Raw genomic sequence first — 27,346 nt, forward strand, 5'->3', positions numbered from 1 at the left:
TATTCTCAGGTTTTAAAGGGTTAATAATCACACAAATTACACCATTTATCACAGCCAGAAACTGTAAAAAAAAAAAAAAAGATAATTGTTGGATGCTTTCATCAGAAAAAATAACCAAATCTAAATATTAAATAGTAATATTTGACAAAAATCACTTTATTCTACATGCTTCTTAAAATGTTGCCAAAAATAAACTGTTTGCATTAACTAACCAGCGTGTATGTTGAGTTATAAGCAAGTACAACAAACAACAGAAGTAATAAAAAACAATTTTATTTTCTTTAAAAAATAACCCGCCCCAACAGAGTTCCCATACTATCACATACAGAGCCAAAATAATATGCTTCCATGTCCTTTCATTCAAATCTATTGGGAAGTGCTATGACAAGGACTGTTCTTGATCAGTGGCTTCAATATTGCTTAGTCAGACAGTGAGGCTGTGTGGAGAGGAGTAAACTCTCCAGTGTCCACATGATGCATTTCCAGGGTGACTGCCATTTTGTCTCCCCCCTTTGCAAGGTGCTTTGTGGCTTCAGTGAGTGAAGAACTGCATCTGGTTTCAGTGGTACTGGGAAATGCCCCCTGACTGATTTTTCTATTTTTTTTCCCAGCACAGAATGAGGGGTAAAACATTGGCCCCAACTGTGAAAGGCCCGGCAACTGGTGAGCCAAAATACATAACAGGTTAATATTATATATTTATATATACAAATCACCTTGGACACAATGAAGGATCAGTAAAACGGTGTACAAAGGCATTTTGATTATGCAAGTTAATAAACATGATTTAAAAATCAAACTCATCTGATCTCTTATCTTTTGATCCCTTTCAGCTCAAAGGGGCTCTGGCCATCAGACAAGATTTGAGGCGCTTAAAGGGCAACTGAGGTGGAATTTTGAGACCGTCTCCACAGTGCCCTCTTGAGGATACACTCTGACACTAGTCACAATATTCATAATAATAATGACAAAGGAAAAAGCAGTCTTTATAACCATTACACAATCGAGGCAAAACAACTGACAGGCAGTGGTGAGCGCAAAGGCTCCTACCTCTAAGGAAACCAAAATAAGGTGGCTCAGAATATCCAGTCATAAAAATAATTACATGCATTTTTTTCCATAAATCCAGAAAGTGACTTTATGTAAAGGCAGGGCATATTATGTAACATTAATAGTGGCCCGTCCTGTTCAATGTAGCAATCCCCTATCTGTGCCGCCCATGCACACAGAGCACCAATGGGGATTGGCTAACACAAGCTAGGGGATTGGGGCAGGGGATGCTGCAGGTGTGAGATTTTAAAATAGTCAGCGAGGATAGAAGGTGATGATGGAAAGAATGAGGAGTGGTAGTTTGGCTTGAAGGGAAATTAATGAACAAGTGCATTTGAAGAGGTTGGTCTCTACATGCTTAGAAAAGAGACGGAGAGGGCAGAGATGCGTGTGCTTCTGCTATTCAGGCGATGAGTTGTAAATGCCTGCAGAGGGAAGAGCTTTGTGTAAAAATGTGGATAGGTGTGTGTATAGGTACGCAAAGAAGTGCATGGGTGGAAGTTTAGAGTGCACTGCGTGGCGTCATCTCCACTGATACATGTTGGAATGTGCAGAATGATCGTAGCAAGGTCGGTCGCTGAATGCAAGTTCAGCTTTGCAGCACTTAAGTGTTCACAGACTTCATATTTGCCTGCATTCAAATCTACAGAGGAGTGTTGACCTTGCCTATTGCCGTAGTTACCTCTTTGTTCTGAAAGCTATGCAGGTGTGGGTGTGAATACTTCAAACTAGTCTGTGTCAAGCCTCCGAACAGGCAAGTCTCACCATTCTGAAGAAAGACAAATCAATAAGTAAATAAAAAAGTGCCTCGTAAATCCTAAAAGAGCATCGCATACAGAAATGAAAGATTATCTTCCTGTTTAAGTGCCCCTTTTCCATTGGTTGGCATTACTTTTGGCTGGTTAATAATGCTGGTTTAGGTGCATGGGGTGCAAGTATATTTGATACACTCTATGCAAATGGTCCCTCTATTGTTATGCTAAGCTTGCCTCTATAGGCTAAATCTCTAAGGGACTGACCAACCAGCACAGAGAGTGCGGCAGGACTTCTCTCCTGTATCTACGATATGCTACAACTGCTCTCTCTGTCTCTGCTAAAAGAAAGACCAGAGGACTAGCCTCACAAGTACTAACAAACTCTTATGTGCAGGACTGGTGGCACCTACATGCTAACACTAAGTGCTAATGTACCATACCTCAGACTCCTCAAGGCCGTTTAAAAAAATAACATTATTCAAAAACATTAAAAACATGAATGTAGTTCATGATAACGATAAAATGATATATGTAAGTGTGCGTGCCCAGTACCACCCTCTGGAGGACCCCCACACTAAGGGGCTTGGAACACTGGCATCCGGCATTCGGATGGGTAGAGAGGCAGCATTGTGGTGGCAGTTAAAAAAGTTTTTTTGTGAATTTTTTTTTTTTTTTCATCGCCTACTTTCCTCCCATCCGTATTGCATACTTACATACACAGGAGTGTGAAGGTAGCGTACAATACAATTACATAATCATAATACCACGTTTAAAAATTCAACATAAAAAGAGCAATAGTCCTGGTAAAGTAAAAACAACAAAATGACAATAATAATAATATTCATAACCTTTTGAGTGCATGAGGCTGTAGAGTCTGTGTTTACAGGTGAAGGGCTGTTTGTTTCTCGGATGTTGGTGAATGACTGGCAGGTCTGTGGAGTGTGTGTGGTGGGCAGTCATTGGGAATAAGGGATGGGGATGAGGTGGTCGTGAGCCGTGGGCCCACTCAGGTAGAAATGAGGTGGGAGGGGTCAATGGTGGTGATAGTTGGTGTAGCTCAGGCGAAGTACATGGTCCTCAGGGTGTCGTGGTGGATCTGAACAGCTTTAGCCAACGCCTGGGGGTCCCGACCGTTACTCTGACCAGACACGTGGCTGCCCTCTCCACTGCAGAGTGATGACAGGGGGAAAAGTTTTAGAGCAAGTATCGGTGACACTTAAGCTACAACCACACTAATATATTTTCATTTTAAAACACTGTCTTAAAACAAAAAAGATCTCTGTGCATACAGGCGTTTTAGCAGCGTTTCAGAATGAACCTCTGTCCACAATAACACAACTGAAAACGCATATCACAAGACCATTCTTTTACACTAGGGATGCGTGTTCCAGTATAAACAGAAAGCAGATTGTCTCCTCTGCAACTGGTTGCTTAGCTGCAGAAAATATTACGCAGATGGCTAAAAGTGTGACAAGGGATTTCTCTGCTTGAACCAATTTGCAAGGTGGAACTGCTTCTAAAAGTAACATGACTGTAAGGATGTCAAGGAGGAAAAAAACAGATTGTATCGTAAATGACAGCAAAATTCAGCAACAAATTAGAGCGGTACTGTCAGGGAGCGTTATCTATCGCTGAAGAAAGTGTTGGCAATGGAAAAGGAATAACTTTGCCCAAACAAGAAGGATAAAAATCCCAAAAAGGTATGTAGACCTTGCTATAACGAGTTGACGTGACAAGCTGAGACTGATAGGACCCTATCAGGAAGTAAACATGTGTCTAAGTCATCGTTTCCAAAAGTCTTTCACTGAAGCGCAACCGAAGAGTTTTGAAACTAAAACAGAGTCAGCTGTGTTTTTAAAGGTTTCGGTTTCAGCAGTTCCAAAATGCTGGATGCTAGGCCTAGATGTAGCAATAGTTATGCCTTAAAAACAAAAACATATCAGTGTGTATGTATCCATTATGTGTGATTACCATAATAAAGCCATCAATAGCACCGTTTCTCAAACCCAACAGTGCTACAGAAAAGCTCATTAGACTGACAACCATTAATATATTACATAACTGGAAATTTACAATTGCCGTGGGTCCAGAGAATGCTGGGAACAAAAAAACATATTACAAGCAATCAGCATCTGCGAAAGCCTGTGTAGCATCTTTCATAACCACACTAACCTGTCATGTTCTTTGTCCACTAGATGGTAGCGGGCACGGAAGGCCACGAGACGAGCATAGTAGGCTGGCGCAGGGATGGAGACTGAGCGGGTACAGCGCACGTAAGTGTGGCACAACTGGTAAGTTAGAATCTGCAACTCATCAGCCGTGAAGCGATTGTCGTCCCATAAGACGTAGTAATGAGACGGCCGGCTGGTACCCTGGAGACGGGGACAAGGCAAAACAAATGAGATGAAACATACTCAAATAACTGGCCGTGGGAAACAATTTAATGTGATAGGATGACTTTACGGGGAAAAGGCTGTTACTCCTATTATAAGCACCAAAACGCTCTGTTTCAGTTATTATTACCTGTATGCCTGCATGGCTGCACAGGTAGAAGTCAAACTCAAAGGGATGAGTGATGCTGGTGTCCACTGTAGTCCCTGCAGGAATATTCCCACTCTTTCCAATCTAGCAAAACACACCAGATGATCATTATTAAACATGCAAAAACAAGAATTTAAAAATAAAAAATGTTAGAAAATAGAAAGCTTACCCGTTCAGACTTGTCAGCACAGAAGAGGCGTGTGTGGTGGCGTTTCTGCACCACAATGTAGGTGATGCCTGGCTGATAGTCCTTCTCCAACTTGATACATGCATCTCTGATGGCCAGGAGCTCGTAATGGAGAATCTAAGCACAAGAACATTGTTGATTAGCACTCTAGCTATAAAAAAATGTTTTAACTTTGACAGCATTGCATCATAAACTGATATTATATTGCTATCGTGATATGAGACTAGATTTGGTCCTAGAATTTGGATATTGTAACATCATAAGTGTTGACTTTTCCTTGTGTGTATCTCTTGTGTGTCTCCAGGTGCCCCCCCTCCTTTGGTGGCTTGGTTTGAGGAGCCAAGCAGCTAGTGCCAGTGGGCTGATCAGCGGGCATGTAGACTGTGTGTTGGATGGTTTTTGATCTGCTTAAATTGTGGTTCAAAAATGTTTATTAAAATCCCGGGTTGATTTAATATTTAATTTGTGGACTTCTTGGGTTACTAGCACTTTTTGAAAAGGTAGTTTTCAATTAAGATCAGCGTTTTGTAATCCTGTTTCTTTATTGTTCTTAAAGTCCTTTTTTTTGCTTTTACTTCAGTTTCCCTTGATTCTTTCTCACTGATTTAATTTTCATTTTTATTACTCCTCTTGTCCCCGAAGCATAATCAGCTTTAACACACCTGGTTTTAAAGGCTGCATTACAGTAAAATGGTGTAATTTTCTGAACTTACCAGACTGCTCAAACTGACTTTACCCACTTAGTCATTATATCCACAATTTGAATGATTATTTATCAAAATTCTCATAGTGTAAACGTTTTTTTAGAAAGCACCAACAGTCAAACCAACAATATCGTCGCAATGTCAATAGAGATCTTTGGTCAAATAAAGATTTCCTCCATATCACCCAGCCCTATTACTACATCAACCATGAAAGAACTCCCTTCAGTTTTGACTTCCATGACGCCACATTACCTGCGGCAGCTGTCCCTCAGGAACTCCATCTCTGTAGAAAATGATCCTGGTGGGCTTGAAGCGGGTCGACTTGTAGAACTGAATTAACAGTTCACGCACCATGTAAGACAAATCTTCAATGATCTCTTGCCTGGGTCTCTGGACTCGCACTGTGGCACAGTATCTGCTGGGATGAGCATCCATACTGCCTACCACCTGGAAGAGAGGGCAGGAAGGGATTGACAGAGTGTAACAGTGCACTGTCAGCATAAGTGGTTTGATTCCCACCAGTAACACATATGGAAAAAATGCATTGGGTATTATAAGTTGCTTTGCATAAAAGCATTGATCAAATGTATGATAGAGAAACACAGAAGGTCATGTTACTGGACTGCATCTCAATCCACTGTTCTCAGTCCTTTGTCCGCATGTGGATATTTGTATGTTAGCGTCCCCTAGAGGCCACCACTGGGAAGTGTGGGAGACTCATCATTATATTTTCCTTTTGTCAAATTCTTCCGCTCACTACAGTCCTTATTTTCGCCAGTTTTCTCCTCAGTCAGAAGAATCGAGACAGGCCCACTTTCCTCTCCCATCCTCTCTACGTGTGACTCGAGGGTTTGTCATAATTGCTAGGCAACAACACAGCCAACCACAGCTGAGCTGAGGTCAAGGGAGGACGAGGGTTGACGTCATTTCCTTCTTGAATGTGAGTCAGTGATGAGCCATTCGTTTCCCTTTATCCCTCACTAACTCCTCTCTTGCTACGTTCTTTTTATTCGCTCAGCTTCACTTATTGTGTATCCGATTCAAAAACGAAAAGTCAGACTGACTGCAGATTCATGACAGACTTCCAGTGCAGGGCGTTTGCCTCTGATCTAACGTATCAGAGAAGAAACAAAACAAAGCACTTCAGTTCACTTCACAGTTCTTCAGGCTAAATTGCTTGTTTATTGTTGCCTTAGCACACAATACTTATTAAAACTGTAAATTAGGGCTGTGATGATTTTAATGAAAATGCCAAAATCAATTACAAAAGCCTATCCTAAATTACCACAGCTCAAGGTGATACAATAGCATCTAATTTCTATTGTGCATTAATGATATTATAACAGTCCAATTCATAGGAAATGCTCACATGAACTGAATGTGATGACATTTGCCCTACAGTGTTTTAATTAACCTCTCATCTATGTTAAATATTGAAGGTGTTAAAGCTCTTCTGCCTCAAACATACTGCTTTTGGCTGCAGGATTCTTCCTTTACAAGCAATGCTGTGCGCCATAGCCTCCTACTGCCACCGTCACCAAGCAACAACAACTGTGTATTTGCTTTTCTATGACATCTTGAGGTCATTTGCATTATTTACATGCCCTTGTTGTTTTTTGATTTGCCTATAAAAAGGAGTGCCCCTGCCAGCTTAGCATCTGGACTGCCATCAGTGATGCTACACTGTGGCAATTATCAACAATTATTTTGATTTTTTACCATGCATAACTACTTATAAATGAATAATATGTCTTTATGGCTTTGAAAGGGATAGAAAAAGAGAAAAAGGTTCAAATCCCTGTGCTGGCAACCATCCATTGTTCTTGTTTTGATGCTTTTTTAGCCATCTGTGTGTCGGAGTTGGCACAGAGCTGCTGCGTCTAACACAAACAGCAGCAGTGGACAGAACCTGTAGGACATTTATGCAGATAAATTCTGTGAAATGTATAAATTAATGACTTTGGCTGCCACTTATTATAGATACACCACCAACTTAAATGTTTCAAGCTGCTGTTCCTCTATGGTCACTACCATAAAAAAACTGACTGTATTGAAGTCAAAGAAAAAAGTTCTCTTGAACTAGAAAGTCAATATTTTTCACAACAAAAATCTGTGTCTCAAAAGCCAATTTCTCTTCTTTTAATGTGTCTTGGTGGCAGTTTTAGAGAAATATTAGATAGAGACTTTATTTTGATCAATTAAGCAATAATTTAGTCTTTAAATAATAATTAAAACTGGTAAATGTCCTCGACAAGTTGCCAGAGCACAAAAGCTCTCCAAAGTCCCCTACACACAATTTAAAACAACACGCCCTCATTTGAAAAGTGGCCTGTGTGACATTGTGATGAACTAGGGCTCTTTAATGAAGGTGTTATATCTGAGACTCACAGCAGTAATGGAGGGCTTCTTGCCATCTCCAGCAGGGGGGTGCGTGACGTCTGCTCCCAGGAAGATAACCGGCTGCTGAAACACTGCTGACCTGAGAGAGTGAACAGAGGAGGAGATGCAAATTGCACATGCTCATAAAAGCAGTGAAGATTTTGACGAGTTATGTCATCATCATCACAGGCTGCGATGCTGAGATGGGTCAAAATACAGTGTGTCATCCAGCAGGACTTTGAGGAATTCAAAAACTTTGATTGTAACGTGTACATTTTTGCAATAAGAGAAAACAAATACATTTTTAGTAGGGAGACCAAATGAACAATAAAAAAACTGTGTCTTAGCTGTTCATATTGCAGCCGCCACTTCAGTCAATAGATTCATAAATATGACAAACTTTTTATGAGACAGTTATAATTATATGCACGTTGCAATTTAACAAGCCCAAAATAACATCTTCAAATGGCTTCTTTTGTACAGCCACAGTCCAAAACCCAAAGAGTCTTTGATTAGTATCATAAATGATTATGAAAAGCAGCAAATTTTCTTATTAAAAAAAGCTGGAGCCAGCAAATGTTTGACTGAAACAGTTAATTGATTGTCAAAATGGCTGGCAGTTAATTTTCTTTCTATCGATTTATCGATATATCGACTAATTGTTGCAGCTCTATGGACAGCAGTGATCCATGGCAGTAGTCTGGCATTGATAGGTTGCACAGTGTTTATAAATGTAACTGTAGCATTATTAACATTCTCACTTTTGTCCTCTTGCCATTAATGTGGACAACTAATACAAAAGCAGCCCAAAGAAAAGCTCACCTTTGGTGAGGCACCAGGATGTTGTTGATGCCTCCTAGCTTCACATTGATCTTGAGGCAGAGGTTGGAGAGCGTCTGTGGCGACGTCTTCACCACGTTCTTCACCTGAACACACTGCGTGGCCATGCCCAAGAGGGTGTCCCCAACACGCTTTACCTCCGCTACATTGACAGTTTGGAAATGGCACAAAAAGCATAGTAGTCACGCACACCCAAAAACAGTTTGAGGCAGTTGCTGGACCAAATGCTCAGAGATAACAATTAAACATGAAGAAAGGTCCATGCACTGTAGCTTCCTGAAGTGCAATTTATTAGTACATTTCCAGTGATGCTCTTCTTCAGACTGAGGAACTTCAGCTACACCCGCCAACCGCATCACCAGGCAGAAGGAAGTGCTTCCTTCTGCCTGGTGATACAGCTGGTGAGTGTAGTTCAGTAAAGAGAAACAAGTTCCTAAATGAAACTGCTCACAGCAAGGTCTGTGGTTTATCATGAGTAACTGGGTGATGACTTTTTTGAAAGAGGCACTGCTGTTGAGTTTTTTAAATGTTTTTTTGTGGTTTGAGCATCACAAGCCAAGTGACATCTATATTAGAGAGAAGGCAGACAGTTTTACAGCTAATGTCTCCTGAGGTATTATCTAGCGATACAGGTAAGAGTAAAAATATGGAATTTTGATTCGATTTGACTCCAAAAGTACAGACTCTTATCATGACAGATTGTATATAAAGGAGAAAAAAATAACATAGCTTACCATAGACGGGAGTTTTTCCCGGCAGGATGACGATGATGAGCTGCAGTCCAGAGTAGGTGTTCTTCAGGTGTCTGAACATGGGCTCCACGCTGTCCGCTCCCTGGGCGTATTTACAGAAACACGGTTGGCCCTGAATCGGCATTCCGGCATCCTTAGAGATCTTACGCAGCTGATCTGTGAAGTTCCTGAAAGAAAAACAGAGTAGATGAGACACAATTCAGCAATAAATGTCATACTTAACCATTGTTTCGAACGGGAGGATATATTATTTATTATATCATCAAAAAATGAATCCCTGTGTTATAGGGATTCATACCAAATGTAAGCTACATATGGCACTGTGGATGCACTTTTTTGTCTCTTACTAGCAGCAACATTAAAAGTGGATCTAGTGACTCACCACTTTTCAATGCAAAACAGCCAAAGAATGTTGTGGGGGGAAAATGATTTAATTCCCTTCCATGACTTGCCACTGTTACTCCTCATTAGTACTTACTTGAGCACCTCTTCTCTGCACTGTTTCTGGGGGGCAAAGCAGGCAATCGCCCACACTTTGATCTCGATGCCGTTATAAAACTGCTTTCCCCTCATGTCCCACACTCCCTGGTTGGGGGTCGCAATGGCACGGTTCTGTGGAAGAGAAGCAGAGAAGAGAAATTTGAACCAAATCAGGTCAGATCTACTGCAAAAATATATATGCTACTGTGTGTGTGGGGGGAAATGCAACTAACGCTGTCCCTACTTCAACCCTCTCCCATCGTAACTCAAAATCTAATTTCTTTTTAAAGACAATAAATGAACCATGTATTACCCGTCCTCCATACTGCAGGATCGGGGCTGGAAGCACCCTGCCCGTCACCTCAGCCATGTCATCTTTCACCTTGATCCCAAACTCCTGGATGTACGGGTCCAGGTTGAAGTTGGCATTCTTCATCTGCGGAGAGTGGAGGACCATCCATCATATCTCAAAGTCTATGTGTCTGTTACACTGTAAATCACTAAGTCTTACACACACTTCTGTTCACTGCTGTTACACCAGTAGTCTCTCCAACTCACCAGCCTGCTGATCTCCTCTTGTCTGTCGGGTGCAGAGCGAGCTGTGGCTTTGATCATAGTGGAGGTCTGATTATCTGTCAGCTTCTTGATGCATCGTTGACCTGCTACAATGTTACACACCTGAAAGAGTAAATCAAGAGCCACTGGGGTGTAAACACTGGTTATTCACATCAGCTAATCCTGGATGTATCTCAAAACAGTGTTTAAGTCAGTGCACATGGTGTACATAAAACAATAATCAAAACTTTAAATGATACACTTAGTGATCGTATCCCAGTTAAAGGCTGTCCAGACCAAGAACAATAACTATACCAGCAACTAAATATGTTAAAAACAGTTCTAACTTAATTGTATTGTGGAGTCCGCATCACAACTATAATAACAACAGCTGCAGCGATATTATTTGGAGGTTAAAAATTGCACCACTGGATCATAAAACAGTCTAAAAGACACTACCAGGATGCAATCAGACACACCATCAGAATCAGAAGTGTTTTTTAATAATAGAGATGAGGAGACGGTTATGAATGGCCAACACTAGATGGTAGGCTATCTAGCTTGACCTGCAGTAGCCTAATGCCAACTGTCAAGGAGAATGAACCCCTCGTGGCTATCACAGGCGTTTCTATCAAACAAACTATTCACTCTCCTACAAAAGTGCTTGAATTGTACACAGCAGGAGGTAGGTACAAAGAATGTTCATGAGTGTGGATGCTCACATCTTTATCCGTATAGTTATCATTCTTGGTATGGACAGCCCTTTATTCATCCTTGAGCCCTTCCTTACCTCCAGAGGCAGGTAGGTGTGCTTCTGCTCCTGCCCCACCTGTAGGCAGGGTAGGTGGGGGTATTTTAGCTGCAGGTTGTACTTCTGCTTGAAGTACTGGGCCACTGTACATTCTACTGTCTGCCCACTTTCGAGCTGAAGGGGAAACCTGGTAGAAAAGACGAGAAACATAAACTACTGTGTGATCAAATAAAAAGATGAAGACGTTTGCTTTGCCGTGAGATTTTGAGTGGAACCACTCCTGCAAGGGCATGAGTGTGTGACACATCAGTGACCTTATACCAACAAATGTCACTGTCATTGCAATGCATCACTGGCCAGTTCCCGATCAGCTGATTCATCCAAGTTCATGTTAAAATGTTGAAAGGCGAAAATGACAATCACAACGTGTCAGACTCCAAGGTAACATATTAAAATTACATCCTCACGTTGAACAAAACCCTAAAAGAGGGTGATATTAACTCTTTGAAACCTGGAGCAATATCATCCTTCTTGTGCTGCATTTAGATGCCTTTCTCAAATATTTAAAACTTTTAAAACTTTTACTTTTTTTCACAAACATGGGGAAAAAAGCAATGAGCAACCACAATTTGCAAGAAATTAGATTTAGATTTTAAAAATTACTATTATTATTAGTTTATTATTAGGGAAAGGACATATTTCTAATTATCATATTGCATGAGAAAAATTATGTTACAGATTTTTTTTAAGAATCTTGTTTGCCTTGGTTTTTTTAAATTTTTTTTATTATTATTATTTTATTTTATATACAAATTTTCAAGCAAATTTCTTGTAATTTTTTAGTAATTTCTTGTCAATTTTGGAGTCATTTCCTCTTTTGTTGCTCATTGCCTTTTTGAAAGAGGGTAGTTATGCACACATCAATTTAACAGTCCTCATTTGACCTGACAAAGATCCAAGCAAGACTGAAACGTCTTCAATTAACTTGTGTGACATGGAGTAAGTGTGCAGGCGTTACCTTTTTCCTTATGTAAACTCATTGCCTTCTTCCCATGTTTTTGGAAAGACATAAAGCTATTTTATCTTTTCTTACTTTCTCTTCCCACGTCTTATCTGTCGAACTATAATTTAACTGTTTTTATAAGATGAATCTTTGTTACTTTGTGATGAGGCGTACCCAACACAGACACTTAACCAGGTAGTCGAGAACCTTTTGAGGAAATCGGGGACTCAACCTGCCTTTTTCAACAGCAAGAACTAGGGATTAATATAGATCCTCTAGCAGAGTTCCAGGTGCAAATAATTGGCGGGTAAAGAGAGACAGAAGTAGAAACATTCAAGAAGGCCAGTGAGCACTTTTTTTTTTCAAAAACAGTGCTGAGTGTCGACTGTGAAGACAGACGTTCAAACAGTATCACGCAACAGTAACTACAGAGAACAACAGGATGACTCTGTTGTTCTCATGTGTGAAAATGCCTTTCAAACAGCACCTTCATTTTTTAATCAGCGTCACTTCTCCAACTTGCTTTTTTTTATTCTTCAGATGTGATGGAATCATAACAGGATTGTGAAAAAGGGGAATTTGTAGTTCATATTTTACTTCCTGAAAATATCTCCTGTAGCTCCTCGTACCTGGCACTATTTGGTCAAAACAAGCTATGAGATTATCTCTATGGCAAATTGATTATTCATATCTGAACAGAATATAAGAATCCATAGGGCCAATTTGGGGATATTCTACAAATGCAGATATTTGCATAAAGATAGATAAGACTATGTGATTAGTAATTCGATACTGTCTGCGTACTTACGTCTGGTGGCTGGCAGGACGTCGGGTGACATTGCATACTCGATATTTCCTCTTCATTTGGCCACAGTGGGTCACCTCCACCTTCAGGCCTGGTAATACCAACAAAAAAGTGATGTAAGCAAAAATTAACACCATCAGATACAGAGGAACAGATATGACAATTAAAAGTGCTTCTCATGAAATAACAAAGCACAATAATCAGGCGTGAGCAAAGAACTGGAGACAGCGGCATGACAATGCACAGTCGCCCACCTTTAATCTCCTTGGTGAAGCGGACCCTTTGCGAGTCAGTGAGAGTCTTGGGCTGCTCGTCAATATTGCGAATGTCCAAAACCTCACACATGAACTCAATTACAGGTTGGGCTTTGTAGAAGGCCGTGGCAGACACTAGAGGGGGACAGAGAACAGCAATACATCCATCCAGGTCACTGAAGAGCAATTGAACTTCATCTCTGAGTTTTTATATCAACATTTAAAGTGTTTTCAAAAGCCAATTTAATATTACAAGCCTATATTTATGATATCAGAATTATAAATCATACAATGGCTGGCGGTTTAGATACTCTTTGGTCCCAGAGAAAATTTTACTTCTCACCATTTCTGACCTAACAATATGTCTGTTTGTGCCCAGTCATGCAATGTCAGTAAAAAACAATGAGATCACTGGCTGACTACACACGTTCGCTCACTTCACTGACTCACCATCAATGTTAAGCATCATCTTCCACATGGCGGGGCGCACAGACTGGTGGAAACCAAACCAGACTTCCCTCCCCCCTCCCAGTGGGTGGTAGTATCCTTCAGGTGGGGAGAAGAATGAACGGCCCACTGGAGTGTACCTAATTGGAGAAAGAGGTGGGGAGGTGAAAATGATGAATTTGCAGAAAAAAATGGACTTGATTCAAAGCATGACCTCAGAGTGACTTCATATCCTGTAAAGTTGTCATCTCATGTGGATTCAGAGTAAGTCAACTCATACAAAGATTTGAACAAAACAAGAAAACTGCATGGAATACCCCTAAAATGGGACAAACAAGAAACAGTGGCGTATTTGTCTGAACACACACAATAAATGAGAAACATCATCACTGAAGCGACTACTTTTTCACAAACTGTGGCTCAAAGACCTCTTTTTTTGACCATTTTCAGGTCAAGTCCTCAAGCCAATTTTATCATTATTCCTCTGCTCAGCATTGTTCAGCGAACACTTTCACACAGGTCTCAGCTAACGACTTTTGTTTAGTGGCCCTGACCCCTGGAGCTATGACGGTCTGATGCATGTGAAGGGAACAGCCCAGTGAACCTTGCTAGACTGCACGCTTGACAAGAGCATGACTTTCCGATCTGCTTTGAAGATAAACATGCATATAACAGATTATCCAACTAAACAGAGAGTGTGACAGGGTGTTGCAGTATGTGTATGTATGTGTGTTTGTGTCTAGAAAGGGTTCCTGTGGTGTGCTGTACCTCATAGAGGCCAGGTGGCGCATGGCTACATCCAGGGCTTGAACCGAGTCGAGGGGGACCTGCAGCCGACCGCTGACCAGAGTCTCCTGCAGCAGGCGCCATGACACTTTGGCCAGCCAACGGATGGACACCTTGAAGATTCGGTCTTTACCCTCACCTGGGATGGTTACCTCAAAATCCACCTGGGAGAAATAGGAAAGGACAGAAACGGAGAGGAGAGGTAAAAAAACAAGGCTGCAGGGGAGGGAGAACAGTAACCAGGAATCAAATGAAGACGTGCTAGCAAGAAAAGCAGAAAGCATACCAGAAACTGTACTTCGTACAGGATTTATTATTCAAGAAGGTATTTTGCACTACAGCGTGGTTCAAAAGCACCGTGCCTAGGTAAGGCAGGCAGCAGCCCATTAGCTTTGCTTAGCATAAAGACTGAAAACGGAGGAAAACGCTAGCCTGGCTCTGCCTTAACATAACAAAATATGCCTACTAGCATCCATAAACAGCACTAAATGGCAACAGTGCTGACAAATCAAACAGCATTAACCAGGAGGGTGGGTGATACGGTTTACCAGTGACATCATTCTGATATCAGCAGTCACCGCTGTATGAATGCAGTGCAAAACGGTGGCAATAAGCAGGCGACTGGGATACACTCATGCACCAACATGCATGCATGGCTGAATCAGCTCACCACAACAAACCAAAGACAAACTCAGATCACAACACGCACATAGGGGAGCGTAACTTAACTCTCTGCTCAAGGCGCCATTACTTCACTCTATCTTTACATAGCAAATTGTGATTATCTGCTATATTAATGTTCTGAAGGTTGCATAAAGAAGCCTAAAACTTGAAGTCTCCAACCAGACAGTGTTCCATAAAACATAGATGTTTGTGGTTGTTATGAATACAGGGAGAGTCATATGTACTCTGCAGGAGATAAATAGCATTTTCTATTCAGAGCTTTTTTTAATATAAGCCTTCTTCCTCTAGGGAAATAGAATAACTCTCATTTGAACCGGGTTTAAGATTGACTTTATTGATCCCTGAGGAGAAATCAGTTGGTGATTATGGTGTGGCAGTGTAAAGCTGCAAACATCTACCTTCTCACTCCCAATTGGAAGTGCTAGCACCGTGTAGATGTTCTTCTTGCCGTCGTACACTGGCTTCCTGTCACCAAAGAGCTGGGGCTTGAAGTGTTGCACCATGTATTCCACCACCTCCCTGTAGGAGGAGACACACACAAACACAGATTGGGGTTAACATGCGCCAGAAACAAGAGGAGGCCCCCACTCTGCCAATTAAACGCATCGCCTGATCAGGATGCTCTGTCGTGATCGCAGGCGGGCGGGGGGCTCTCAAGATGATAGAATATTGATCATGCAGGATGCAGCTGTTGGGTGCAATATCTCATGGTCACAGGGGGAAAAGCAAGGACAAAAAGAGCGAGGGTATGGGCGGGGGGCCACCCTTCAATGCACGGTGCCTTGGCCTTCATATAAGTGTGGGGGATGAGGAGTCATTCTGAAAGGAAAAGGTCAAAGGGCTTGACCTTTGCATGCCTTCTTTAAAGCGTTTTCTCGCTCCCTCGAACCAAAAGAGACCCTGTCCCGTTAGAGATGTTGGTACGAACACACGCAACTTTCAGGGAGTCTTCTTTAGAATTTCAAGTTTTCAGAACAAACAACTCTGATTACAAATAGGAAATTACTGATTTGTTCATTTGTTTGTTTCTGTTGACATCCTTGTTAATTAGAACAACAAAGCTCAAGGACTCACAGAGCGCTCTCTTTTCTTTCTGCCGAGATCTTCAAGGATTTGAACAAAAAGATTGCTTGTTTAATCAAAAAATGAATGAAAGGCTATATGAGGACACTAGTATTGGCTCAGGGCTGTTTTAATAGACAGACATAAATAATGTCAAGTTATTTCTTTCAGGTTTTGAGGAAAGTAATTACTTGGTCTTGAGGAAATATGCAAAGACAAACTGTTAATTTATTAAAGCTGCGCGAGTCCAAATAAGACACTCAACAATAATGGCTACTCCATGTTTGTATAATAACATGTGCCTTCTAATAGCCAGATGCTATTTTTGTGCAGAAAAAAAACACAGACTACCCAGCAAGGTTTTCTAAATTGATTTTGATGTCAACATTTTACAACAGATCTCTCCACCAGATGTGATTACTGATGATTCTCTAAAGGGCCAGTGCTGTAAGTACGCCACATCGGGGCAGTCATCCTGAGAGTTCACAAACTGAGCAACTGACAAAACAAAGTTAGCATCCTTCCTGCTTTTAGGCTGTTCCTAATAACTGACACACCACTCAACACAAAAAACATGGAATATGATAATACCCAATGAAATCTTGTTGACAGCCACCTCATAGTGTGACACTTTAATTTCAATCTAAAACAGAGAAAGCAAAGTAAAAGAAAAAAAAATCAGTCATGCCTTCATAGAAGGTTAAATTCTCCTGGATCAAACATGACGAAACAAGGCTGCAAGACAGACTTCCCCGAGGAATATTGAAATTTATATTTATGTATTGTTTGTTGCTTGGATCGAAGTACTAACATTAACAAATCATAACAGTGGCAGCTTCTTTTGTTTTTAATTTCTTACAGCTTTTAAAAAAACATGGATGGGGCCAGTAAAAACTGTCAAGGGATTAATAGTTTCATGGAGAAAAAAATGCTGATGCTTCCAGTCAAGTAGGAAGTAACACAACAATCCCTGCTAACCTGAATAATTAAAAGGGATCCTAAAGGAAAACTCTTAAAAAATGAATTAATATATTTGAATTACTTTTTTGCAATAAACTTGCTCCATTCTATTTTTTTGTCATTTACAAGATACCTTCATGCTCCTGCATCTTCTCACAAAGTTGATTGGAAAACCACTATAGAATATTTATTTGATTCAATGATATCAAATAAACCATCTCAAATCATCGACTTTATCTTGATTTTTCACACAACCATTTTGATTTTTCCTGCATCGGACAGCCATGATTCAGCCGCCCAAATACAACGCTTTCTTCAAGCACACTCCGCAACATAAACATCATCCAAGGTGAAAGGGTCAGTTAAGTTAAATTCACTTTTGACTCCACCATCTGTCCAGTCCGGTCACTGTGGCAGAGCTACTGCAGGAGGAGAAGGCTCCCTGCTTCATATGACCTGAAACCCATGCATACTTAAAGGGAAACGTGGCTATTTTTCAACCCGGGCCCTGTTTTTCCATGCTTTTGTGTCTAAGTGACTAATGGGCACTGCAATTTTTGAAACTGGCCCAGCATTGAGAAAAAGGGCTACAGCTTGCAGCTGCAAAGTGGGCCGCAATGTAACGACTCGGGGCATATGCATCCTCAATGAACATCCATTAGAAATTGCTTGTTTTTGTCCATGACAGGCTCAAAGTATTATAAGTATCCGACAGTATCTTGGAAAGGACCCTGCAGAGAAATAAAACATTTTTCTTTACCCTTTGCTTGATCCAGCCAGTTTGTTACTGCTTTTCTGCAACAAATCAACCATTGCAAGACTACAGAACAAGACTTCTCCTTAAGCAAGATTTAACTGGACACAAACAGGACAGATTGCTTTTAATGGACGTACATTGAGGGTACACTATTGCCCTGAAGGATTACATTGCAACTGCCTTCACAGCTGCCGGCTGCAGCGCTCTTGACCAAAATTGTTGTTTCCATGAGTCAGTTAGGGTGCTTTTCAACTAACTTGTTTGATTCCTTTTCTCTGGCCATTACGGTTCATTTGGTCTGGTGGGAAAACTGTAAATCGAAATCTGGTGCGGAAAAAACAACCCAACCAACACCACTTAAAAAGACGGGTCTTGGTTCACCCCAGGTGGACTCTGGTGCAGTTTGTTTGTGGTGTGAAGGCAAACCAGCAGAATCTTATGATAGCAGATGTGAAATTTTGGATTTGAATTTGAATTTTGGATTACTTTCCTTGATTAAAAATCTGTTAAAACTCACGTGCTTGTATCTGACTCTTTGTACCCTGTAAGATCATTGAGTCCATTAAAGTTCGTGAAATCAATCCCACAATAACAAGCCCAGAATCATTACTGTACAAGACGCCTCCTTTTTGTCCTGTCTCTACCTGTTATTCATTACTAACAATTATGCTGATAATCAGTTATTTTTTTTGTGAGCTCTTTGTTGCGCCAAAGAAGCAGAATTGGAATCTATCGGCTATCAGTCTGATGACAATAGACATTAAATGATAGCTGCACACAAATGCAGATATTTAAGTCTTTATTTTTGGCTTGATTCTGCACAGACGCATGGACTTTTCACATTGCTTTTTGCTCTTCAATGCCTGACGAACAATTACTGTAGGTATGGGCAAAGAGTATAATGTTATCTTTTGGAAAATATCTAACATTGCCTGGAAATATCAAAAGCATATCACAAGGTTCAGGTTTTTGCCCCCAATTTGAGTAATTTATGACTTAACATCTACTTATACTGCATCCTAATCAAAAATGAGTTTTCCTACATGACAGAGTCCCATGATGCAAACATAGCACATTTAAGCTAATAAGACCAATCTATGTAAAGCATACTTGAGAGCTCTGCTTTATCTGCACCTGATTTATTTGTCTTATTTTCCCCCACATAAAAACATCGTAATCATCCTTTAAAAATAAATAAATAGTTGTTACAAAGCTGTTGTTGCTGCCTCATAAAAGACTGACAACTTTGTGATTACAAGTGAATGTTGGGCTTTTATTATCCAGTTTCAAAATGTTCCCCACTGCAGACATTTCAGCTGCTTGTTAACAACTTAAAATGCATGCCTTGCTGCCACAAGTTAATCACCACTGGTGACACATGACAACTGACAAGCACTGATCTTTCAGAATAATGTGGGACATCACAGACAAGACATACAAGAAATACCATGACTGTGATCAGACGAAGGCGCCACATGTTCTGTTACCTGTTGACTCTTCTCGGGCACTTGTCGGGCTTGATGTCCACCTCATAGTGGTAGACGTCCATCTTTGGGATCTCCACCTCGAAGTAGTTCGCCAGCAGCTTGATGGGCTTGCCCACGGTACCCATGCCTGGCCGGCGGGGGGCATGGAACACCTGCTGCAGGGGTGGGGGGAAGACCCCCATGGGCACTGGACAGTCAGGAGGTAGGGAGCCATCAACAAGGACAGGTGACAGAGGGGATGAGGTTCATAGCAAAGGGAAGAAGGAATGAGGGAGCGTAGAAGAACAAGACAAAGCAGAGGACAGGCACAGGCAAGGCAGGCGCCACAGGAGATTAAAAAAACAGTTAAGTGAGGAGGTGGCAAAGGAAGTGGTTTTAAACAGCAGAGGACAGGGCAGAGAAGGCCGAGACATGTGGCATAAGTCGGGAAGGAAGCGTGGGCAGGGGCCAGAGGACATGATAGGTGGACACCACAGTGGAAGGCAGGAAGAGGAAGAGGGCGAGGGAAGATAGGAAAAGAGAGAATGGAGCAGTTAAATAGCAAAATGTGCATTTGGGGCCGTGGAAAGGGAGAGAGGTATGTTGAATAAGTGGTAAGATAAAAGGTGATGGAGGTGGTTATTGACAATGCAGGGTGAGGAGGACGAACAACCAGATGAGGTCAAATGAGGACAGACAAGAGGGATAGGAAGATAGAAAGAGACATTTTGGTGGGGAAAGAGAAAGGGATACATTAGAAAAAACTCTGATTTATGTAGCAAAGAATGATTTTTGAAGATTATTCATCAAATGAATTTTTGTTGCGCTTATGATCACATCCCTGTTATACATATTACCAAAATTTACAATAACTGATGGACTTTTGAGCAAATTAATCATTAAACCCTTTTACACTGCCTTCTCAAGGCGGACATATCGTGCCGTTATGACGCCTCGCCGCCTGTGTTAAAGGTATGACTATGATCACAGAATCAGGGGACAGAGGTGTCTCACCTTTGAGCCAGCACGGAAGATAACATGAGTGCCAAAATGATGTCTGTGTAAACAGGACAGGCAGCAGGACGGGACTATTGGCTATTGTATTGGACAGGTGTGGCAATGTGTTATAGGTGCGACCCACCACAGGAGATTTACAAAGCAGATAGCAGCAATTAGTGGCTAACCCAAAGTACAGCGGTCATAAATGTCCGCAAATTGGGAAAAAAATTACGTCCAGGAGCTCCTTTCCCTTCGAGCAGAGGACAAGATCTGCCACCATATAACAGAGACAGTAAAATATTGTTTTTGTGATGTTATGGCATTGTCATTTTTTACAAAGCGCTTATGTTGTATGTCACACTTGAGACAGATGCTGCTGTGTGAAACGACACCTCTGCGATGCCGGCATTCTATCTAAAAACTGGAGCAGCATCATGCTGCCCTTGTTTGGCTCCATGTAAAAATGCAAAGGCAGTGCAAAAAAGGGGTTTACTCCCTGCCCTGTAGTACAATCTCTGTGTGAGAAGGGCTATACTGAAGATGTCAAAGAAGGCTCTCAGAATGCATTATGATATTTCCCACTATGATTTGAAATTTTGGAATATTTAAAAAATTGAGACAGTGATTTGCAGATTATATTGATAATGAAAGTAATAATTAGTTGCCTTAAACACGTGTTTTTCACATTTAAAAAAAGGTCTCATTCTAAAATATGTCCTCGTCCAACATACACTTCATTTGTCAGATATTTTTCAGTGGGGTAAATTTAGCATTTTTTTGTATTTTAAGGTTTTAAAAAGCAGGATTTCACTGGGATAAAAAAAGCAACGAGTAGCCTTCAGCATACAGCTTAAATTTCACTGATAATAAGTCACCATCAGAAGAATCCATACCAGCATCACATCTTAAAAACAAGTCTAAGCCGGTCAGGAGGTCTAATACAGAGAGGATGCTAGACTGGGTGCTATATGTGACTGTGACTCCTGCCTGAGAGGGGCCCAGTGCCTTAACCTCTGGGTCCCCAGAGAACAGCCCTCCTCCACAACAAAGACCCCAGCTGCCCTGCTCCTCCGTCACACACACACACTCACAAATTCACGGGTGTACGACAGAGGGAGCGCCCTTGCTACAGCGAACGCACACCCTCATACACACAAACACAGGGGGCCCCCTCTACATTCCCAGCCTCACCATGGAGACACCACGGCAACACAGCATTGTCATGGATATCAGGGGACCTGTGTGTGTGTGTGTGTGTGTGTGTGTGTGTGTGTGTGTGTGTGTGTGTGTGTGTGTGTGTGTAGAGCTGTTGGAGGAGATGGGAGGAGGCAGGGTGCTGCTGTGGTCATGTTGAAGAGACCTTGGCCGTTTTGGTCCTGCACTGAGCGTGTTCCCACATTGGGCCAAGGCTCCCGTGTATCCCAAACTGGAAAAGCCCTGCTTTAAATAGCTGCTATAGAAATCCAAACATACCACTCAGTCATATGTTCACTAAGCCTTCGGGAGATACCAAACTGACATATACAGTAACTTTACCCAGAAAACACTGAAAGATGCTCTGCTTAGTGTGTGTGTGTGTGTGAGTGTGTGTGTGGAATCACACCTCGATACAACACATCTGACAAACACCATAAACACAGACACCAGGCATGTGTTGACTACACATACAGTATGCACAAGAGAGCATGTATGTGTGCGAACACGTTGAGTGTCTAGAGTGAGTTGTGATCGTTGCACACTCACACAATGACACACACATTTCGCCCTCATGCCAGTGAAGGCAGATGGTGAGAAGCGGAGCCAGCGCTTTCACATATCCCAGGACAATAGCAGTCTTTCCCAGGCGGTAAGACTTAAAGCAGAGCTTTGGTGCTGCATCATAACATGAAGACACTCACTACTTACTGTCTTCACAGTGACGTAACAAGCAATAAGCCCGAGTCACATGGGAATGACTACTTTAAAGTCATAGGGGAGCATGCACATTTTTGAACATTTTACTTTGGTACAAAGATGGCTAAATTTGCCCGTTTCGTGATCCTTTGGTCCGCTCTGCGATACAGAAAAATTTAAGCACATTTTCAAACACTCTTTGGGGGCAACAGAAGATCCCAAGTGTAGCTAATGATAAAGGATGAGTACTACTCAGCTTAAATGCAAGCACAGACTGAAATCGAAAAAATCCATCACAGTGAAATGAGCCTCAAAACAGGGAACAGTAATGAATGTTTACGAGGAGACCCCTTCCCTTATCAGGAGATCACAACAGGCCAAGTACGTGAATGAGAAGGAACAGCCAATTATGCATCAATTGTTTTGGCCAAACTATTTGGCTCTCTGAATAATTGGCTGTTGACCATGAGCTAAACATGGCAATCAGCTCAATCTTGGAAAATAGCACATTGAATAATCACACTTCAAACACAAAGCAGACTTTGAGATGAGGGGCATTGGGGACCCTTCCCCCACCCTAAAAAATAAAAACAAGCCTATTCAACTGAATACATGGTTCAGTGTCTGGATTGACAATGTAATTTCAGGCCTACTTATAGTAAAAAAAAAAAAAAAAGAGGATATCTAGAGAGGGTTCAAAGACAGTTAACAGGGTGAATTAGTTCACAACAGCACCTCTTAACAAAAAGATATAATTTAATATATAAACTCTTCAGAACAGATTCAAGGCTGTATTATAAATGCAAGAGTTCAACATTTTCCACAATAGGTGGACTTCAGACCTCGGCATGAGGCCAGCATTACCTAGTTTGTGTTTTAATTGGCTGCTTCCACACCTCAGTGTCATTCAAGAAAACTGCTAAATAAAGCTCATCACTGGCCCTGATAACCAATTGCTGTAGATCTGAACATGAAGCATGCAGAGAAAAACCCCACATTTAAACGTAATGCGCTGCACGCATGCCTCCCTGTCTTACCAAGTTTTAAAAACAGGTTCTGTCAACTCTAACAGCAGATGTGCACATACCCCAACTGAGGATTATTTTTGGTTTCACATAAATTAATAATTCATCTGTCTCCGCAGATGTTAGGCTTGTGTCCCTCATGTGTGCATGTAATGTGTTAAACACTCTTTAGACAACCATAATCTGTGTGCAACCATAACCTGTCAGTGAAAAGGGAGGCTGGTCTGCTGTGTGGGGGCCTGTCAGCTGCTGCCTGAAGGCGGGCTTCACCTCCATTGTTTCTCTGTCGGACTGTTGGATTTTATGCCCATTATGTATTCCTTGCAATGTATGTTGACATTTTCTGTTATATACTTAATTTCTATCATACTAAAACTATACTGCATGTACTGTATTACACACACACTGTTTTTATACTGTTATATTTGATGCACTTTTCTATCCCTGCCTATGTTATATTGCTGTATCCCATATTAGGGTTGCAGTGATATACTGGTTGTTAAGTTGACGGTTATCATATGATGTGCATTTGCTTATGTATGATACTGGAAAAGAAATGCAACTGGATGGAGAATCTCTGCTTTATTTGAGTTATTTTCAAAAGTGCGATACTTCCATCAATAAAGGATTTCCAGTTTCAATTATAGAAATAAGAGGTTTGCTCAAACAAATCTTACCCTTCTGTTTACACACCTATAAGGGTCATTCTGAATGATGACGATGATGATGATAATAATAATAATAATAATAATTCTGTAATACTGTAATACTGTGATAGTGCAATATTTTCTGAGATGTTTATTTTGACGTGAAGATCTCATGCAGATGCAACCCTAACTACAACTACACTGCATTTACTGAATTACACACAGTTTTTATACCATTAGATATGATGCTCTGTTCTATTCCAGCTTCCATGTGATATTATATTACTATTTTTCACTTTATATTATATCTCATGTCGCATACTATCATAAGCTACCATATTATACTGCAACATGGTAATATATTCTTAGATTATTTTTGCATCATATTCTGTATTTATATCACATCCCACCAATAATACAGACAAACACCAAGTACCAATATTTTTCATCTTGGGATGATAACAATAATAAAAAAATAGTTTAGAATTTAATCAAACATGTGAAATGTAGTCGAGTAATCAAAAAGCTATGCAACGCTGTCAAAGTATATGCAATGTGTGGCTGAGAGCTTTGATAGTAAGTAAAAAGTAAAAAAAAAAAAAACTCATTTGGTATTGTATGGAATGAGCAAGTTTTTATGTTTGATTTTAAAATCACAATTAATCGATCGTTAATCTCACCAATTGTAAAGCCTTATTTAATCATATCAGTCTGGTGTTCACTGTTAACACTGACTTGCTGCTTGTACTGTCACTTTAAGCATACTACTCTCACTTTACCTTGCAATTTCTTGTTTTAGTTTCATTTTATTCTCATTTTAGTTTAACGTACCTCTTGTTATTCATTCTCTCACTTTTCTCAATTTTACTTGTGCTTTCTTAGTTTTTATCTGTGTCTTTACCTCTTCCCTCCTCACCCTGATTCCCACGACCTCCCTGCCCCCGCGCATGGCTGAGGATAATGTGAGCCCTCCAAAAGGCTTGTCCATAGCAGTAAATCTAGATAAATAATAACGCTCTCTACAAAGTGGTGTGCATGCAGACTGCAAGAGAGCCCCCTCCATCTCCCACTCTCTCCTCTGTAAACGTTGCGATGCAACAGACGGGGTTGTCACCAAGCCTCCCTCTAACATCCCCCTGACGCCAAGGCCAGCAGGCTCCGGTGCCCCGTTTTTCCAGCTGCAGCCTCTATCTGCAGCCATAACTCAGGTATCCGGGCTGATAGTATGTTAAACCACTGAAGTAAGAATAAACCTACCAGCGCCAGACGGTCCCGGCTCCATCCCATTCACTTAGCCGCGCGGGTACAAGCTAGCTTGTCCGGGGTGCTGTGGCCAAACCGCCGGCCCCTTCAGGCTGGAAGCGTCTCAGACTTCCAGCCCCCTCCTCACGGCGTGTAGGCTTCTCCTTTCTCGGTGTACCCCCGCCCCCTGCCCCTGCCAGAACCCCCCAGACCCGCAGAGGAGTTGAGGCTAACGGCGATAGCTGCCAGTTGCTTGTCTGCCCGCTGACCCTGGAGGTAGTAGCGGTGGGGCTGGAGGGCGATACGGCTTTATATCCGAGCTCTCTTGCCTCCGCGGGGCGGTGCGGTCCCTCCCGGCGCCGTGATCTGGCCGATTGTCCGCGGCGCTGTGGTTTCTTGACGGTCTGTTGTGCTCCTGCTCACCGTTCAAGCAGGATTCTCCAGCGGAACAAAAAAGGCCAGCCCCTCACCCCCCAAAAAATCTGAAACTTCTTCTTTGCCATTAGAAAGTGCAAGGGAACTGTTGATGAACTTGCTGTCACACCCCAGAGGTGGAAGACGGAACTACACTGCAGATATGCAAATATATGGGCAAGTGTACCCAGTGTGTTCAAAACCTGATGAAGATATCACGAAATTAATAATCACACTAATTACTACATACAGAATGTATCACCATAAAATTGTGGACTACTTCATAACATTTAAAACTATTCCTCTCTCTTAATGTTTGAAGTTAGAATTAAAGTTTGATTATCTCAGGGGTCTCCAAACTTTTTTTGAATGGGGGCCAGATAAGGCAATGTGAGAAAACCTGGGGGCCGGCCACTTCTTGCATGATATGGGTTATTTAAGAAAAAAAAAAAATCACTATATAATGATATCGACACATCTAGTTATTCATTTTTCTCCTGAAAGCAGTATCTCTTTCTATAAACCTTATGCTTTTTTCTTCATTTATTTGCTCATATATTGTCTTTTTAATTAAAAAAAAAAAACACTAGCTCTCACTGCATAGTCCCTACGTGATGCATGTCTACAAACTGTATTATAGTCTTACCATGACGGAAAAAAACAGAAAAAATGCAAAGTAATCTTGTGTGATTAACCACTTTTGTGAGGCTATTATATTTTGAAAGACAAGCCATGGGGCATTTAAAATCTGTCTGGGGGCCACAATTGGCTCCCGGGCCAGACTTTGAACATAACCGTAAGAATTTAACCACTTGCAATTTATAGCCTACATGGTCGTCTTTCTCCTTTTACATGGCATTTCTGCCTCTCATTTTTATTATACTTCGCACATATAGGTTCATTTTTTCGATCAATTTTCTTAGTTGTTGTATGTGTTTCAAAATTGTTTTACTGTTCTTTCTTTATTTAAAAAAAAAAAGTTTTAGGTGCTTTATTAGTCTTGTTGGTGTGATGTTTTTGTCTTTATCAGCCCCTTTTCAAATAAATAGATACATTTCATCAACACAATCCCTTTTTAATCCTTTAATTATTATTAATTTGTTTGTTTCTTTGTTTTTTTGTGTGTGAGTTTTGTTACCTGTGCAAATATATAGGTCTAGATTATACTAAACTTTTGTTTTTAGACCTAAATCCATAGGGCCTATAGGTGATGAATGTCTTAGTGCTGCATATTTATCCAGCAGATCCTTCACTGTCTCCATTGGCACCTCTTCCCCCAACTGAAGCCTTCAGCTCATGTGATGTTCCACAAAAAATGTGTGTTGGTCCCATCCTTTTCTCCATCTCTATGCTGCCATTGGGTCAAATTGTCCAAAACAAAAACTGTTGTTTTTTTTAATTGTTATGGCGATGACACTCATATTATTATCCTCCCTGAGGCATTACAATCCCAACAAACTGATAACCGTCAATCACTGTCAGGACACAGAATCCTGAATGGCAGAAGACTTTGATCAGCTTAATATGAATATCTAAAATGTCATTACTTGGGCCATAGCAATGAACCTCCCATCTTATTCCTTATCTGACCATGTTAGTCACTTTTGCACTTTTGTTCAGTCACATGATAAAAAATCAGTGAACTGCTATTTATGCATTTTTAAACACTTTTGGGTCACCATACATTATTTGTTTGTCAATACTTACAATGTCCACGCAAATCATTTAAACTTCATGACAACAAAGCCATCTTGGTACAGTATACTAAAAAGTAGACTACACAGCTACTAGGCTGTGAATATAAACATATAGGCCTACGTGTCAGTATTAACCCTTTGAATCTCTGTGGTATGTTCAGAGGCCTTTCAAAGTATTTGAACCTTTGACCCATGAGTAAATTGGTCATTG

The 27,346-nt window shown here is 41.0% G+C and overlaps 1 protein-coding gene and 1 long non-coding RNA gene across 2 annotated transcripts; one reads left to right on the plus strand and one right to left on the minus strand.

Annotated features, from left to right (window-relative positions):
- Positions 1-257: 257 nt before the first annotated feature.
- Positions 258-25,531, minus strand: ago1 (argonaute RISC component 1). Its single transcript, XM_042489218.2, has 19 exons — positions 25,040-25,531; positions 19,240-19,426; positions 15,372-15,492; positions 14,272-14,453; positions 13,507-13,643; positions 13,057-13,191; positions 12,806-12,893; positions 11,034-11,181; positions 10,247-10,366; positions 10,002-10,124; positions 9,687-9,820; positions 9,191-9,375; positions 8,439-8,598; positions 7,626-7,716; positions 5,490-5,684; positions 4,516-4,650; positions 4,329-4,430; positions 3,978-4,177; positions 258-2,971 (listed from the first exon to the last, which is right to left on the minus strand). Exons 1-19 carry the CDS (start codon positions 25,062-25,064, stop codon positions 2,863-2,865), a joined length of 2,577 nt encoding a protein of 858 aa, XP_042345152.1. The 5' UTR covers positions 25,065-25,531; the 3' UTR covers positions 258-2,862.
- LOC148188250 (uncharacterized) lies at positions 3,512-4,988 on the plus strand. The gene is made up of 2 exons (XR_015777909.1): positions 3,512-4,078; positions 4,838-4,988. It is a non-coding gene; the product is annotated as an uncharacterized LOC148188250 (long non-coding RNA).
- Positions 25,532-27,346: the final 1,815 nt, after the last annotated feature.

This window comes from Plectropomus leopardus, chromosome 11, assembly GCF_026936395.1.
Source record: "Plectropomus leopardus strain MGB_pleo_1.0 chromosome 11, ASM2693639v1, whole genome shotgun sequence".
NCBI lineage: Eukaryota > Metazoa > Chordata > Actinopteri > Perciformes > Serranidae > Plectropomus > Plectropomus leopardus.